We start from the raw sequence: 18,415 nt of genomic DNA, 5'->3' as shown, positions 1-18,415 counted from the left end.
AGCAGCCAGGTGTGCTAAAGCAGTCTCCCAAGCGCAGCAAGGCCGGTGGATGAGATGGGAGGGTGTTGAGAAGAGGAACATCACTTGGAACGATCTGTGGAGCATGGAGGCGAATAGGCTTAGTTTCATCTTGAGGGCCACGTATGATGTCCTGCCCTCTCCAACCAACTTACACCGCTGGTATGGAGAGGAACCAGCCTGTTCCCTGTGTGCAGCCCCAGCAAGTTTAAAACACATCTTGGTGGGTTGCAAGACTAGCCTTACGCAAGGTAGATACACCTGGCGCCATAATCAGGTGCTGAAGAGCCTGGCGGCCGAACTTGAGAGCAAGAGGGTAATCGCTAATGCCATGCCTCCAAATCCACAGCCGGATGTCTTACGGAGAATAGCCTTCGTTCGGGAAGGGGCGAAAAGGGTGACCAAGCCAACCCCATTGGAGACGGAACCACTGTCTGCAGCCCGGGACTGGGAGATGTGGGTGGACCTCAGTCAGAGGCTTATCTTTCCACCCGAAATCGCAGTAACCAACTTGCGCCCAGACCTGGTTCTATGGTCAAGATCCTGCCAGCGCGTCTTCATCGTGGAGCTCACCGTCCCATGGGAGGATGCGATCAGTGAAACGTATGAAAGGAAGAGACTGCGCTATGCTGACCTGGCAGCTGAAGCGGAGGCGTGGGGGTGGAATGTGAAGGTGTGGCCAGTGGAGGTGGGCTGCAGAGGCTTTGTGGCCAGAACGACCACAAGGCTTCTGAAGGAAATGGGTATCAGAGGGCAGGCCCAACGGAGGGCTTTGAAAGAACTGGCCTCTGCAGCAGAGCAAAGTAGTCATTGGCTGTGGCTGAAACGGAGGGATACAACTTGGGCTGCAAGGTGACCGTGTGGTGCCACAGCACAACTTACACCCAGGTTTGATCATCCTGTGGTGGGCCAACCTTGGAAGAGGGTGTCTTGTGATAAAATGGCCGAAACACCCAATGAAGCCAGGGCACACAACTGACGATGAGTTGGGCTGGTTGCACCACATGATCATCAGGCCTAAATCCCACTCCAACCAGGTTTCCTTTTCACTTGCCTTGATTTATGTAGGGACTATAACACCTAGTCCTATATTGAAGACTGTACTTTATATTATTCTACTTGTACCTCTTACAGCTTTTGAAACTGAAACCTCCGAACCGACACTGACATACACACGCTGTTGCCATGACCCGAACTCTTATTCCCGGAAAAGGGCCGGTGCTAGAGCTCAGTGGAACGCACTTTCCCTCTGTAACAGTGGTCTCAAAGTTTAGGGGAATAAAAGGGTACGAGGCAGAGAATAGGAGGGTACAATTAAAAAGGCTGAAGCCCTTGGCGAGAACAATGGAAAACTGGGTTTGTCTGAGACACAATTTCAAGGCTTTTGGGGAGCAATTTCCAATTTATTGTAAACAGCAAAATAGAGTCCGTTTCTGTTCGAGCTGTTGAACAGACCGGGGGCTCGGTCCAGTTTTCCTGAGGCTTGTATTTTTTAAGGGTGATTGGCATAAATAGATTGGCGAGGTTATGTCTAACTTTACAAGAAATATCATCACCCACACACATTCACAGGTTATGAAATCTTTATCACTGATTTTTGCACTGCTCTTTTTAAATTGGTCGTTCACTTCAGTTTCTGACTCTTTATTATTAAGTTATGATCAACACCCATGATGTCTCAGGAAACTGAGGCACGTGTCCACTGACTTAAGGTCACTATTAAAATTAATCATCAGTTCAATAAAAATATTTCTCACTCGCATATCTCTCCTTTAGGGTCACAAAGACACACATTCTAAGCTACATTATTATATGACAGCATTCAAAATCCCAGAGGACATCCAAGTCAGTTGTTTTCTATTAATCTCTTACGTTTTTTGAGGGTGAAAATACCTGGGGGCTATTGCCCAGAAACTGAGCTCCCTTAGGTCGCTTGCCGGCTGATGGCGCTTTCAGTTTAGCAGTTTATTTATTTATTTTTATTTTTTTACTTTTTTTACTGACCCCTGTATTACTGACGCTGCCTGATGTGCTCAGGGACGGTAGGGGCTCTGACTGTGCCTCCCCTGTGGCTGTTTCAGCCCTTAAATCATCTTCATGCTTGAAGAAGCTTGCTCAAAAATAAATTAATAAATAAATAAATAGCCAGTGGCGGCACGGTGGTGTAGTAGTTAGCGCTGTCGCCTCACAGCAAGAAGGTCCGGGTTCGAGCCCCGTGGCCAGCGAGGGCCTTTCTGTGTGGAGTTTGCATGTTCTCCCCGTGTCCGCGTGGGTTTCCTCCGGGTGCTCTGGTTTCCCCCACAGTCCAAAGACATGCAGGTTAGGTTAACTGGTGACTCTAAATTGACCGTAGGTGTGAGTGTGAATGGTTGTCTGTGTCTATGTGTCAGCCCTGTGATGACCTGGCGACTTGTCCAGGGTGTACCCCGCCTTTCGCCCGTAGTCAGCTGGGATAGGCTCCAGCTTGCCTGCGACCCTGTAGAACAGGATAAAGCGGCTAGAGATGATGAGATGAGATGAAATAGTCAGTTTAGACTGTGCCACTGTTTGGTTCCCGCAGAGATAATTACACCCCCACACCAGGCCGAATAAGATGCACTGTGATTGATCAAAATCTTGGTGCTCATGTGGTCATTATGTGTAGTCAATTTTTACTGGTCACAAGCATGCGCTCGTTGTTTACACTCTGGCTTTCCAAAGTTTCTAGACTGGAGTTGGGTTTCAGCAAACAGAAGGATTCCTATAAAAGATGACTTATGATAATGATGACACTCATTCGGTACCGTGATGACTGCTAGTAATTTTCTCTTCGTCACTGTTGGATTATGTTCGTCAGTGGCAAGTGTGATGAGTGCCCGCAGGAACCCTGGCCATTATTTAGTTGAATGAAACTTAGTTTCACATCACACGCTGCTCAGTTTTGTACATATATGTAAACAAAAATATTTTTTGTTACTCATTCAGTGAAAAATAGACGGCGGCAAATCCTACTACAGACAGCGATTTGCTGCCGCTGACCGGTTACTTTTGAGAGCTCTGCTGTAATAAGCATAAACATGCCTGAAAGCGATTTTTTTAGTCTAGTCCATAGTGGGCAAGATAATAATAATAATAATAATAATAATAATAATAATAAATCAACAGAGCAGGGAAGTTTTTATCAGTGGGGTTTAGTGGGCCCCACTGTGGGCGTGGCCAAAATCCCTTCCTTTGTGAATGTAAACGAAACAAGAAACCATCCAATGAAAGCACAATGTATGCAAATTAGGCAGGTAGTGATCCAATCAGCGTGTTTGTGGGAGGAGTCTTTCCAAAGCAGTGCTACTGCAGTTTGAGCTCGGAGCTTTTTTTTTTATACCTTTTTGGTGACCTTGACCTTGATGAGATGTCCCTCAAAATGTTGGAGGTTCTATTTGAGACCAATGCCCATCTGTCCTGAAAGTTTCATGACGATTGGTCCAGCTGTTTTCCCGTAATGTTGCTAACAAAAAAACCCACAAAGAAACAAACCCTGTGTCTGAAATCGCTCCCTCCTCACTATACAGGGCACTATATAGTGGGGACACCATTTTGTAGTGCTGTCCAAAACCTTAGTGAGGATTATTTACACCCTATATAGTGCACTCAAAGTATCCCACAATGCATCACGAAAAGTAGTGTACAACCTATGGTCACTATATATCCCATCATGCATTGTGGTCGTGCTGAAAGAAATTAAATTAAAAGTCTCAAATTTGATTTAATAAAAGACAACAGCAAAGAAGGAAGTATTCAGCCTTGATTTAAAAGAACTGAAAGATGCAGCAGACACAAAGTACTTTGTATTGATTAATGTGGGAAATATGCTCAGTATAATATGGAGTTATCACAAAAATGCATGTATGCATTTACACCCCCGATTCCAAAAAAGTTGGGACAAAGTACAAATTGTAAATAAAAACGGAATGCAATGATGTGGAAGTTTCAAAATTCCATATTTTATTCAGAATAGAACATAGATGACATATCAAATGTTTAAACTGAGAAAATGTATCATTTAAAGAGAAAAATTAGGTGATTTTAAATTTCATGACAACAACACATCTCAAAAAAGTTGGGACAAGGCCATGTTTACCACTGTGAGACATCCCCTTTTCTCTTTACAACAGTCTGTAAACGTCTGGGGACTGAGGAGACAAGTTGCTCAAGTTTAGGGATAGGAATGTTAACCCATTCTTGTCTAATGTAGGATTCTAGTTGCTCAACTGTCTTAGGTCTTTTTTGTCGTATCTTGCGTTTTATGATGCGCCAAATGTTTTCTATGGGTGAAAGATCTGGACTGCAGGCTGGACAGTTCAGTACCTGGACCCTTCTTCTATGCAGCCATGATGCTGTAATTGATGCAGTATGTGGTTTGGCATTGTCATGTTGGAAAATGCAAGGTCTTCCCTGAAAGAGACGTCGTCTGGATGGGAGCATATGTTGGTCTAGAACCTGGATGTACCCTTCAGCATTGATGGTGTCTCCAGATGTGTAAGCTGCCCATGCCACACACACTAATGCAACCCCATACCATCAGAGATGCAGGCTTCTGAACTGAGCGCTGATAACAACTTGGGTCGTCCTTCTCCTCTTTAGTCCGGATGACACGGCGTCCCTGATTTCCATAAAGAACTTCACATTTTTATTCGTCTGACCACAGAACAGTTTTCCACTTTGCCACAGTCCATTTTAAATGAGCCTTGGCCCAGAGAAGACGTCTGCGCTTCTGGATCATGTTTAGATACGGCTTCTTCTTTGAACTATAGAGTTTTAGCTGGCAACGGCGGATGGCACGGTGAATTGTGTTCACAGATAATGTTCTCTGGAAATATTCCTGAGCCCATTTTGTGATTTCCAATACAGAAGCATGCCTGTATGTGATGCAGTGCCGTCTAAGGGCCTGAAGATCACGGGCACCCAGTATGGTTTTCCGGCCTTGACCCTTATGCACAGAGATTCTTCCAGATTCTCTGAATCTTTTGATGATATTATGCACTGTAGATGATGATATGTTCAAACTCTTTGCAATTTTACACTGTCGAACTCCTTTCTGATATTGCTCCACTATTTGTCGGCGCAGAATTAGGGGGATTGGTGATCCTCTTCCCATCTTTACTTCTGAGAGCCGCTGCACTCCAAGATGCTCTTTTTATACCCAGTCATGTTAATGACCTATTGCCAATTGACCTAATGAGTTGCAATTTGGTCCTCCAGCTGTTCCTTTTTTGTACCTTTAACTTTTCCAGCCTCTTATTGCCCCTGTCCCAACTTTTTTGAGATGTGTTGCTGTCATGAAATTTCAAATGAGCCAATATTTGGCATGAAATTTCAAAATGTCTCACTTTCGACATTTGATATGTTGTCTATGTTCTATTGTGAATACAATATCAGTTTTTGAGATTTGTAAATGATTGCATTCTGTTTTTATTTACAATTTGTACTTTGTCCCAACTTTTTTGGAATCAGGGTTGTATTATTTTGAAAACCCACCAGCCGACTGATCTGGCAAGTTTTAATTGTGCGAAAGTAATGACGTAAATACCAGCGTGACGGACTAGTGTCCGAAAGCGTTTTTTTCATTTTACCAATAAGCTCACTGTATAGTCCTCCTATGTAGTAATTCCCTATATAGGGAGCAGGGAGTAGTGAACGAGTGAGCGATTTCGGACACAGGGAAAGAAACCCGACCAGAAACAATACCTCGCCCCGCTTACGCCGTAGCGGGCGAGGTAAATATCCAATTTGAGTGCTTTAAATGAGCGTGAGCCACTGCTTGCCCCACCCACTCTTCTGCCAGCCAATCAGGTAACACTTTCCTCATGAATATTCATTAACAAAGGCAGTTCTCAAGTCATGAGTAGAGGTCCTCAGATACTCAGGGGACAGCATAATTTTAATGAGCTCCTCTTGACATAGAAAGTGGAGCCAAATCTGAACGGCTTGCTGAAACATGTTTTCTGAAACAGGCAGCACAAAAGAAACTGGCTGGGTGTTAAATTTCACAGTTTCTAGGTTGGTAGACACTCAAAATACCTAAGGGTATGTGCACAAGCACTAAAAAAGTGAGTTTTTCATAATATGTCCCCTTCAAAGCTTAGTAGTTTTTAAATAAATAAAAAATAATAATCACCTCAAGGTTTTAGTATCTGTATCAGTATTGGAAAAAGAGAAAGTAATATACATTGCATTAAGATGCTTTTTGGTGATTGTCACAAACTATCCATCCATCCATCCATTATCTGTAGCCGCTTTATCCTGTTCTACAGGGTCGCAGGCAAGCTGGAGCCTATCCCAGCTGACTACGGGCGAAAGGCGGGGTACACCCTGGACAAGTCACCAGGTCATCACAGGGCTGACACATAGACACAGACACCCATTCACACTCACATTCACACCTACGGTCAATTTAGAGTCACCAGTTAACCTAACCTGCATGTCTTTGGACTGTGGGGGAAACCGGAGCACCCGGAGGAAACCCACACGGACACGGGGAGAACATGCAAACTCCACACAGAAAGGCCCTCGCCGGCCACAGGGCTCGAACTCGGGACCTTCTTGCTGTGAGGTGACAGCGCTAACCACTACACCACCATGTCGCCCTGTCACAAGCTATATTTTCACATTTACAAAGTTCTCATTGCAATGTGAAACAAACTAGATTAGACTCGAATGATTAAACATATACACTCGTGTACAAAATGCAGATCATGGTAAACAGATGCATATTTGATATTTTTTCATGATGCGAATCAGGATGACTCTGGTTTTGTCTCTCTGCACAGGAGGACACAGATCACAACTATTACACATCAAAGACCTATGGCCCTAACGATCCCATGAGCAAAGAATTATGGGTGAACATTGATCAGATGGAAAAGGAGAAAGTGAAGATTCACGGAATCCTGTCCAATACACACAGACAAGCAGCGGTAAGCCCTCACACCTATACACAAGCAAACGCCATTTGGAGGTTACACAATCACGATGACCACACACACAGACACAAGCACATGTTCTCATAAAGCGTAACATCATTTCGTCAGTGTCAGCTTGACTCACTTGCCCTGTTATTCTCCGGTCGTGTAAATTTGGAAACAAATGGAGTGTATAGAAAAGTACAAAAAGCCCTTGTGTCAACATGCTCTATTTTATCGTAATGGGAAATGATTTTAGGGCACTGAAGCACGTTATCCTCTCGAAACAGAAAACAAACCACAGACTGAGCTTAGATACAGCATTCAAGTCTAAGCTGATTATTTAATTAAAGTATAGTTAAATTTGCTCAGGCTGATGACAGATTTAGTCCCGTTGTGTATGTCTACAGTTAATTGGTATTTCATCTCCCTCCTAGCTTCAATCTAATGTCAGTGGCTCAGTGTGCCACCAGAAATAATGTTCCTACCATGATAATGTGCACGTGTTAATTTTTGGGGGTGTTTTTTTTTGTTCACACAGCGGGTCAACCTGTCTTTTGATTTCCCCTTTTATGGACATTTTCTCAGGGAGATCACTGTAGCAACTGGCGGTAAGTGAACCTGTGTGTGTGTGTGTGCGTGTGTGTGTGTGCACATGAGCATGTGTGAACTTGAACATGAAATTGGAGTTTATGAACAGAAATTATTAGGTATGTAACAATTCGATTCACAATATTGGATTCATGATTTGATGTCCTCATGATATCCTCCAGATTCAGAGACAGTTACTTTTTTTTCCCCAAAAACAATTAGCACTTTAAATAAGAACGAGCACAAATAAGCATATAATTCATTCAAGCTGCTATGCACCTGCACTTTTTCTTTATTTTATACAGATTATTTAATTCAATTTCTAGTTCCACAATTCTTATTTTATGTCTTTTTTTTTGTCTTCAATATCCTTGTTTCTATGTTTGCACCACAGAGTGGCAATTTAAATTTCATTGTATACATTTACAGTGACAATAAGGGCAATTCAATTCAATATTTTTGAAAACAAAAATTAAACAAAGAAAATTTTATTAACAAAGTAAATGCAACATTTATTTTCCTATTCTTTATTAGCTTAAATATTCTCATCTCTCATCTCATCATCTCTAGCCGCTTTATCCTGTTCTACAGGGTCGCAGGCAAGCTGGAGCCTATCCCAGCTGACTACGGGCAAAAGGCGGACAAGTCGCCAGGTCATCACAGGGCTGACACACGGACACAGACAACCATTCACACCTACGGTCAATTTAGAGTCACCAGTTAACCTAACCTGCATGTCTTTGGACTGTGGGGGAAACCGGAGCACCGGGAGGAAACCCACGCGGACACGGGGAGAACATGCAAACTCCACACAGAAAGGCCCTCGCCGGCCACGGGGCTCGAACCCGGACCTTCTTGCTGTGAGGCGACAGCGCTAACCACTACACCACCGTGCCTCCGCTTAAATATTCCTTTTGTTAAATACTACTACTAATAATAATAATAAAACTTTTGTTGCATTTGCTTAATAACCAACAGTAATTATCTACCCACATTTGTAAAGGTTGGAGTAAAATATAATAGCCTGTTAACTAAAATATTCCTTTTATTAAAAATGAAAAAATTAATAACAAATAGGCTTTTTCGTCATAAACTTTTATGAACATTTACCTTCATTTCCTTCTCTTTTCTGTAGCTTTCAGCAAGCTGTAAGAGAGCTCAGATTTCTTCTTAAATCTATTTGTAGAGTCAATCGCAGAGCAGCTCTTTGACCTTTTAGATCTGTTCTTTGTGTGTTTTCGTGGCATTAGAACTTTGTTACTTCCGTTGATGTTCAAGTCATGTGGATTCCAACTATTGTACATTATTGCCCCCTCTGCTGTCTAAACAACACAGTTACAGCTAGGAAAAGCTAAGAGATTATATGGCCTGTTAAAAATCGCAATAATTTTTTTAAAATTTCACTGATTTGAATCATCACAAATTTGTATAGCAATTTATTGTTGCATGTTACATGCCTTGAAATTATTCTAATAATCAACATAGCAGTGGGTTTTTGTTGTTGTCATAGTTGTTGTGGGCATCATATTTCAGGATGAAGTTAATTGCTTGGTACTGTTCTAAAAAGGGGCAGCACGGTGGTGTAGTGGTTAGCACTGTCGACTCACAGCAAGAAGGTTCTGGGTTCGAGCCCAGTGGCCGACAAGGACCTTTCTGTGCGGAGTTTGCATGTTCTCCCCGTGTCCGCGTGGGTTTCCTCCGGGTGCTCCGGTTTCCCCCACAGTCCAAAGACATGCAGGTTAGGTTAACTGGTGACTCTAAATTGACCGTAGGTGTGAATGTGAGTGTGAATGGTTGTCTGTGTCTGTGTCAGCCCTGCGATGACATGGCGACTTGTCCAGGGTGTACCCCGCCTCTCGCCTGTAGTCAGCTGGGATAGGCTCCAGCTTGCCCGCAACCCTGCACAGGATAAGCAGCTACAGATAATGGATGGATGGATGTTCTAAAAAGCTGCACTTCCTAGAGAGGCTCGTACTCTTCGTTATTAACCATCTACTTTTTAAGTGATGTTGCAAATGCTCACCTCTCAACTGTATCATCAAAACTCTCTCATTTTTAAAGATGAATTTCTTTTCTTATCCAGTGGTTGTATCTTGCTGCAAAAAGCTCATCATGTTACGGTGATCAAAGGTTTGGCCCTCCTTTGGACACTGGTGTACAAAATGCAGAGAGCCGATCCAACTGCAAGATGCTGGAAAAGTAGACAAAATATCAGGTGGTTAGGCTGAACCTAGCCTCGTCACACTGTTCTTCGCTTACGAGAGTGGAACCCAATGTGGTCTTCCACTCCAGGTTTGATGTGTTGTGTGTTTGGAAATGCAGGTGTTCCTAATAAAGTGGCAGATGGATGTATATTTATGCTGCATCATGTTATGTTGTTGTGACATGCTGCATTTGACAGGTTTGTGACCTGATACAGGAAACAGGTGCTAAATATAAACCCCAATGCTGTGTGTCCTATGGAAATTAGGACTGTTTGACTGTGGATGAGAGTCCATGCTGCCTGCCGGGTCGACATTATAGGCGAAAAGCAGCATATGTGTGTTACAGGGCTATAGGATATTTTGTGCTAGGAAAGGGTCGGCCTGTTTTTTTCTGTGATAGTGCTTTATAAAGTATGGGGATCATTTCTGGAGCAGAAATTGTCACACTTCTGTGTTAATAGAGTTTAACTAAAATAGAGGACGCTCTTGTTAAAGCATCGTTATGAGCTCTTGTAGAGGACTGAAGTCTCCATAATGAATAGCTGCCAAGTTAAATCCAGTATAGAATGCTAATGCCATCATTTTCACATCTTCACTCAGTAGCAGCTATAGAGTCCATAGACCGAGGTTATTCTGCCGCAGCTCCTCTGGCAGCTATCTGTCTGTGTTTCCCTTTTCATCTTAGATTCCTCTCTCAGTTTCTCTCTCACTCTTCCTGTATGAGAGAAGTCAGTAGTGCTTGAAAGAGCTTCATACTTTTGTATTGATATAGGCTAACATTAATCTGCCGTTGTGTTTTGGCTGCAAGGCGAATCAAATCTTATCTCATCTCATTATCTCTAGCCGCTTTATCCTGTTCTACAGGGTCGCAGGCAAGCTGGAGCCTATCCCAGCTGACTACAGGCGAAAGGCGGGGTACACCCTGGACAAGTCGCCAGGTCATCACAGGGCTGACACATAGACACAGACAACCATTCACACTCACATTCACACCTACGGTCAATTTAGAGTCACCAGTTAACCTAACCTGCATGTCTTTGGACTGTGGGGGAAACCGGAGCACCCAGAGGAAACCCACGCGGACACGGGGAGAACATGCAAACTCCGCACAGAAAGGCCCTCGTCGGCCACGGGGCTCGAACCCGGACCTTCTTGCTGTGAGGCGGCAGCGCTAACCACTACACCACCGTGCCGCCCGCGAATCAAATCGCACATGATAATTGAACTCGGATGGATGAGAGAGCAAGTGTACAGATAAAGAAACCAGTTTATTAACCTCAGTTTGTAGAAAAGATACAGGACACAGGGAGGAAGATGATTTTTCTAACTCTCTGATGAAGACTAATTATAACCAAGAAGCAAAAAGTTTCTGGGTTCGAACCTCATGGCTGACTCGGGCCTTTCTGTTGCCCCTTTTCCACCAAAGCAGTTCCAGGGCTGGTTCGGGGCCAGTGCTTAGTTTGGAACCGGGTTTTCTGTTTCCACTGACAAAGAACTGGCTCTGGGCCAGAAAAACCGGTTCCAGGCTAGCACCGACTCTCTGCTGGGCCAGAGGAAAGAACCGCTTATGTCAGCGGGGGGGCGGAGTTGTTAAGACCAACAACAATAACAAGACTGTGAAAGATCGCCATTTTTAAGTGCCGAGAAGCAGCAGCTGTACAAACGCGAAGTCATCCATTATTATTGTTGTTGTTGCCGCTGCTGCTTCTTCCGTGTTGTTTTTGCTTTGATATTCACGTCAAGGTTTATGTAAACGTAGCGCCGTAACTGACGTATACAGCGACCTAATGACGTATACAGCGACGTAATGACGTATACAGTGACGTAATGACGTATACAGCGACGTAATGACGTGGCTCCGCTTAGCACCGCGAGCTATGGAAAAGCAAACTGGTTCTCAGCTGGCTCGCAAGTTGAACGAGTTGTGAACCAGCACCAGCACTGGCTCCGAACCAGCCCTGGAACTGATTTGGTGGAAAAGGGGTAAGAGTGGAGTTTATATGTTCTCCTGGTGCCTGTGTCAGTTTCCTTCCACAATCCAAAGACACGCCAAAAGACCCCTTGCACTGATGTCACATTTACATTAGCAACTGTCACTAACCTTGTCCTGGGGGACACGCAAACTTTGTTTACATACTGTTCACATACTGAAGACAAGCGATATTGAAGATGTCCGATGTCTGTTGTACAAAGAAAAGTACGGCTAAAAAAGTTCTACTACCGAATTACTTGGATAATCTAAGACAGAAAGAAGCAAAGGATAGATATACGCAGAAATTAGAGTTTATTAGCAGTTATTATCCATACAAAATTCCTCGAAACGACTGGAGTGATGTACATTTGTAGCTTAGTGTTACCTACATAGATGTTGGAATGTACCTTTATTCTGAAGAGTCCCTACATGGAAGAACAGTTACAATAAAAAACTACAAAAGCAAGAAAACTTTCTTTGTGGAAAGACTTTTTTTCCCTGACACCAGCTTTTGGGAACAGAATGTTGTGAAAGCCAAAGCATTTACTCTCAAAGGACTACGGTCTGAATTGTTGGCTAGGTGGTATTCCCACCCCTCAACAAATCTCAACAACCCCAAGGATATCTAGTTACAGAGATATTTGCAGGTCAACTGGCTACTCTAAATTGCCCATATGTGTGAATGTGAGTGTGAATGGCTGTTTATCTTTGTGTTAGCCCTGTGATAGATTAGTGACTTGCCCAGGGTGTATCCTGCCTCTTGCCCAATCTCAGCTGGGATTGGCTCCTGCTTCCCCTGTAACCCTGATGGATAAACGGTATTGCTGGGTTTCACGTGACGTCACATCCACCTCATTAGTTATTCAGAACTTTAGCTGGGGGTCTACCAAAGCTCAGTTGACAGTGTTTGTACGGAGAAGGTGCATTGCTCGCAAGAAAAATGCCTTACGCTTGTGTTGTTTTAGGTTGTTCGACTCAATCAAACTGTGAAACTGATAAAAGTTTCTTCAGGGTTCCCCGTGAACTAATAAAAAAGGGTGAACGAACACAGGATTTCACAAAAAGGTGTCAAGAGAGGTGGCTTTTGAACCTCTCACTGAAATCGAAGGGAGCCGAGTTGAAGCATGCTCGAAGAAGAAGAAGAAGAAAGAAGAAACCTTTATTCGTCACATGCACACTTCAAGCACAGTGAAATTCATCCTCTGCATTTAACCCATCTGAAGCAGTGAACACACGCACACACCCAGAGCAGTGGGCAGCCACACCAGAGCGCCCAGGGAGCAGTCAGGGGTTCGGTACCTTGCTCAAGGGCACCTCAGCCCAAGGCCGCCCCACGTCAACCTACAGTGGTGCTTGAAAGTTTGTGAACCCTTTAGAATTTTCTAGATTTCTGCATAAATATGACCTAAAACATCATCAGATTTTCACACAAGTCCTAAAAGTAGATAAAGAGAACCCAGTTAAACACATGAGACAAAAATATGATACTTGGTCATTTATTTATTGAGGAAAATGATCCAATATTACATATCTGTGAGTAGCAAAAGTATGTGAACCTCTAGGATTAGCAGTTAATTTGAAGGTGAAATTAGAGTCAGGTGTTTTCAATCAATGGGATGACAATCAGGTGTGAGTGGGCACCCTGTTTTATTTAAAGAACAGGGATCTATCAAAGTCTGATCTTCACATGTTTGTGGAAATGTATCATGGCACGAACAAAGGAGATTTCTGAGGACCTCAGGAAAAGCGTTGTTGATGCTCATCAGGCTGGAAAAGATTACAAAACCATCTCTAAAGAGTTTGGACTCCACCAATCCACAGTCAGACAGATTGTGTACAAATGGAGGAAATTCAAGACCATTGTTACCCCTGATGCTCATCAGGCTGGAAAAGATTACAAAACCATCTCTAAAGAGTTTGGACTCCACCAATCCACAGTCAGACAGATTGTGTACAAATGGAGGAAATTCAAGACCATTGTTACCCTACCCAGGAGTGGTCCACCAACAAAGATCACTCCAAGAGCAAGACGTGTAATAGTCGGTGAGGTCACAAAGGACCCCAGAGTAACTTCTAAGCAACTGAAGGCCTCTCTCACATTGGCTAATGTTAATGTTCATGAGTCTACCATCAGGAGAACACTGAACACCAATGGTGTGCATGGCAGGGTTGCAAGGAGAAAGCCACCGATTTCAAAAAAGAACATTGCTGCTCGTCTGCAGTTTGCTAAAGATCACGTGGACAAGCCAGAAGGCTATTGGAAAAATGTTTTGTGGATGGATGAGACCAAAATAGAACTTTTTGATTTAAATGAGAAGCGTTATGTTTGGAGAAAGGAAAACACTGCATTCCAGTATAAGAACCTTATCCCATCTGTGAAACATGGTGGTGGTAGTGTCATGGTTTGGGCCTGTTTTGCTGCATCTGGGCCAGGACGGCTTGCCATCATTGATGGAACAATGAATTCTGAATTATACCAGCGAATTCTAAAGGAAAATGTCAGGACATCTGTCCATGAATTGAATCTCAAGAGAAGGTGGGTCATGCAGCAAGACAATGACCCTAATCACACAAGTTGTTTTCCCAAAGAATGGTTAAAGAAGAATAAAGTGAATGTTTTGGAATGGCCAAGTCAAAGTCCTGACCTTAATCCAATCGAAATGTTGTGGAAGGACCTGAAGCGAGCAGTTCATGTGAGGAAACCCACCAACATCCCAGAGCTGAAGCTGTTCTGTACGGAGGAATGGGCTAAAATTCCTCCAAGCCGGTGTGCAGGACTGATCAACAGTTACCGCAAATGAGCGTACTCTGATAAGTTATCGCTAGTTGTTTGCACTACGGTAGCCATTTAGACCACCAGCTATTTCGTCTCGTCTCGTCTTCTTCCGCTTATCCGGGACCGGGTCGCGGAGGCAGCAGTCTAAGCATGGAAGCCCAAACTTCCCTTTCCCCAGACACCTCGGCCAGCTCCTCGGGAAGAACACCAAGGCGTTCCCAGGCCAGCCGAGAGACATAGTCCCTCCAGCGTGTCCTGGGTCTTCCCCGGGGCCTCCTCCCGGGGGGACATGCCTGGAACACCTCCCCAGGGAGGCGTCCAGGAGGCATCCGAAAAAGATGCCCGAGCCACCTCAGCTGGTTCCTCTCGATGTGGAGGAGCAGCGGCTCTACTCTGAGCTCCTCCCGAGTGACTGTGCTTCTCACCCTATCTCTAAGGGAGCGCCCAGCCACCCTGCGAAGGAAACTCATTTCAGCCGCTTGTATCCGCGATCTTGTTCTTTCTGTCATTACCCAAAGCTCATGACCATAGGTGAGAGTCGGAACGTAGATCGACCGGTAAATTGAGAGCTTCGCCTTTTGGCTCAGCTCCTTCTTCACCACGACGGACCGGTAAAGCGACCGCATCACTGCGGAGGCTGCACCGATCCGCCTGTCGATCTCATGCTCCATCCTTCCCTCACTCGTGAACAAGATCCCAAGATACTTAAACTCCTCCACTTGAGGCAGGACTTCTCCACCAACCTGGAGAAGGCAAGCCACCCTTTTCCGGTCGAGAACCATGGCCTCGGACTTGGAGGTGCTGATTCTCATCCCAGCCGCTTCACACTCGACTGCAAACCGCCCCAGTGCATGCTGAAGGTCCTGGTTTGAAGAAGCCAACAGGACAACATCATCCGCAAAAAGCAGAGATGAAATCCTGTGGTTCCCAAAGAGGATTCCTTCCGGCCCCTGGCTGCGCCTAGAAATTCTGTCCATAAAAATTATGAACAGAACCGGTGACAAAGGGCAGCCCTGCCGGAGTCCAACATGCACTGGGAACAGGTCTGACTTACTGCCGGCAATGCGAACCAGACTCCTGCTCCGTTCGTACAGGGACCGGACAGCCCTTAGCAAAGAGCCCCGAACCCCATACTCCTGAAGCACCCCCCACAGAATACCACGGGGGACACGGTCGAATGCCTTCTCCAGATCCACAAAGCACATGTGGACTGGTTGGGCAAACTCCCCATGAACCCTCGAGCACCCTATGAAGGGTATAGAGCTGGTCCAGTGTTCCGCAACCAGGACGAAAACCGCATTGTTCCTCCTGGATCCGAGGTTCGACTATTGGTCGAATTCTCCTCTCCAGTACCCTGGAGTAAACTTTCCCTGGGAGGCTGAGAAGTGTGATTCCCCTATAATTGGAGCACACTCTCTGGTCCCCTTTCTTAAAAAGAGGGACCACCACCCCAGTCTGCCACTCCAGAGGCACTGTCCCCGACCGCCACACGATGTTGCAGAGGCGTGTCAACCAAGACAGCCCCACAACATCCAGAGACTTGAGGTACTCAGGGCGGATCTCATCCACCCCCGGTGCCTTGCCACCGAGGAGCTTGCAAACCACCTCAGTGACTTCGGCTTGGGTAATGGACGAGTCCACCTCTGAGTCATCAGCCTCAGTCTCCTCAGTGGAAGACATGATGGTGGGATTGAGGAGATCCTCAAAGTATTCCTTCCACCGCCCGACAATGTCCCCAGTCGAGGTCAACAGCTCCCCACCCGCACTGTAAACAGTGTTGGCAGAGTACTGCTTCCCCCTCCTGAGGCGCCGGACGGTTTGCCAGAATTTCTTCGAGGCCGACCGACAGTCCTTCTCCATGGCCTCCCCGAACTCCTCCCAGTTCCGAGTTTTTGCCTCCGCAACTGCCCGAGCTGCAGCACGCCTGGCCTGCCGATACCCGTCGGCTGCCTCAGGAGTCCCGGAGGTCAACATGGCCCGATAGGACTCCTTCTTCAGCTTGACGGCATCCCTTACTTCCGGTGTCCACCACCGGGTTCGGGGATTGCCGCCACGACAGGCACCGGAGACCTTGCGGCCACAGCTCCGAACAGCTGCGTCCACAATGGAGGTAGAGAACATGGTCCACTCAGACTCAATGTCCCCCGCCTCCCTCAGAAGCTGGGAAAAGCTCTCCCGGAGGTGGGAGTTAAAGACCTCCCCAACAGAGTGCTCGGCCAGACGTTCCCAGCAGACCCTCACCATACGTTTGGGCCTGCCAGGTCTGTCCAGCTTCCTCCTCCGCCAGCGGATCCAACTCACCACCAGGTGGTGATCAGTTGACAGCTCAGCCCCTCTCTTCACCCGAGTGTCCAAGACATAGGGCCGGAGATCAGATGAAACGACTACAAAGTCGATCATCGACCTCCGACCTAAGGTGTCCTGGTGCCACGTGCACTTATGGACACCCCTATGCTCGAACATTACCAGCTATTTCACTTCCGGTAAAACTGCTAAGAAAAGTCACGTGACTGAAACCCAGCAATAAGCGGTATAGATAATGAACAGATGAAAAGGTAAGTGTCCAGATAAAGAAAACAAGTTTTTCCAAAAGATACAGGACACAGAGAGGAAGATGATTTTTCTATTATAGCCAATGTGCAAAATATGTTCGAAATCCACTATCCACTGCAAACAGCCTGCATGAGAAACCTGGTGAGAGATATGTTTGAAAAGAATTAGAAAAAACTAGGCTTTTCAGTGTGGCAGGTTATAGGCTGGGCAGCTCCTGTAATTATGATGACATTTTAATGAGAGTTTAATGAGAGACAGTCAGGGGGATATGATTGATTGCTTTATCTGTGTACTGAGTCATGAAGCTTGTAGTACTGTATTGAGTTTTTGGGAATTGCCATCACAAATTAGTCTTGTAATTATTCATAGTCTACTTTTGGAGCCACATGCTAAAATATTAGGATTTCTGTAAAAGCCTTCCTGGAGAACTTTTACTCTCATTTACTTTAGATAACCGTCACTTTTCTCCTGAGTCCGAACTGTAACTTTAGAACCTATGAGCTTTGTATTCATTAAAAAAAAAAGCAAATCAAAGTCCTTCCCATGTGTGGACCTGGTATTCCCAGGCAAATAGTACCAAGTACTAACCAGGTTAAAGCACACCAGGTGGCACAGATCACCTATTACATAGCTATGGTTACAGTGGGGAATGAGTCCTCTGGTAACCACAAGAGTTTTACATCCTACTCACATCTGTATTCCTGCATCTGGACCAGCAGTAATGGCTGAAGTGCCCTTGAGCAAGGCACCTCACCCCCAACTGCTCCGGGTATGTTGTACATTGCTCTGGATAAGAACATCTGCTAAATGCCTGTAATGTAATGTATTGTGGCATGCCTCGCCAGATGGCAGTAGGTACAGTACCATTTTTATGATGGTCATTGGTATGACCCAACCGCAAGTAGAACTCATGATCATCTGGTCAAGAGGCAGGCACACTAACCACTAGGCCAACTTGTCGGTTTTGTATTCATAAACATGCAGGAAATTGTGATTTATAACTAACAATTTAACTCCTGGTTTGGTTCGGTTCATTTATTTAGATTTTTGGCCAAAGTATCTTCAGACTACACCTGGTACTGGTATTTGAAGGCAAAGTTTTGGTATCACGACAAACCTAGGTCAAGTAGTGTATGAATATAATAAATAGGTCTGTTTTATTTCTACACCATTGAGCCTGAGAGATGAAGAACAGATTTAGTACCCTGGTGGTTGGAACATCAGGTCTTAGAGGAACACTCAGTAAAACCAAAGAAACAAATATATAAATTTTAAACCCATCCACCAGATCAGAACATTGAAAAAACACATTAAGATCACAGGTACAGGAAAACTGGAGCACTCCAGTGTGCCAGTGGAAGCTCCA

At 45.0% G+C, this 18,415-nt stretch overlaps 1 protein-coding gene across 2 annotated transcripts in view; it reads left to right on the top strand.

Moving 5' to 3' along the window:
• The window catches only part of plxdc2b (plexin domain containing 2b), a 335,111-nt gene that overhangs the window by 160,872 nt on the left and 155,824 nt on the right, over positions 1-18,415 (top strand). For both annotated transcript variants that reach the window (XM_060932768.1, XM_060932767.1), the window contains exons 3-4: positions 6,822-6,968; positions 7,495-7,564. In XM_060932768.1, coding sequence (XP_060788751.1) covers positions 6,822-6,968; positions 7,495-7,564 — 217 coding nt within the window. The remainder of the gene's footprint in view (positions 1-6,821; positions 6,969-7,494; positions 7,565-18,415) is intronic.

The sequence above is a fragment of the Neoarius graeffei genome, chromosome 1 (genome assembly GCF_027579695.1).
Source record: "Neoarius graeffei isolate fNeoGra1 chromosome 1, fNeoGra1.pri, whole genome shotgun sequence".
NCBI classification, from domain to species: Eukaryota; Metazoa; Chordata; class Actinopteri; order Siluriformes; family Ariidae; genus Neoarius; species Neoarius graeffei.
Note: the sequence above shows the minus strand (reverse complement) of the source record. Positions and strands in the feature narration are given on the sequence as shown.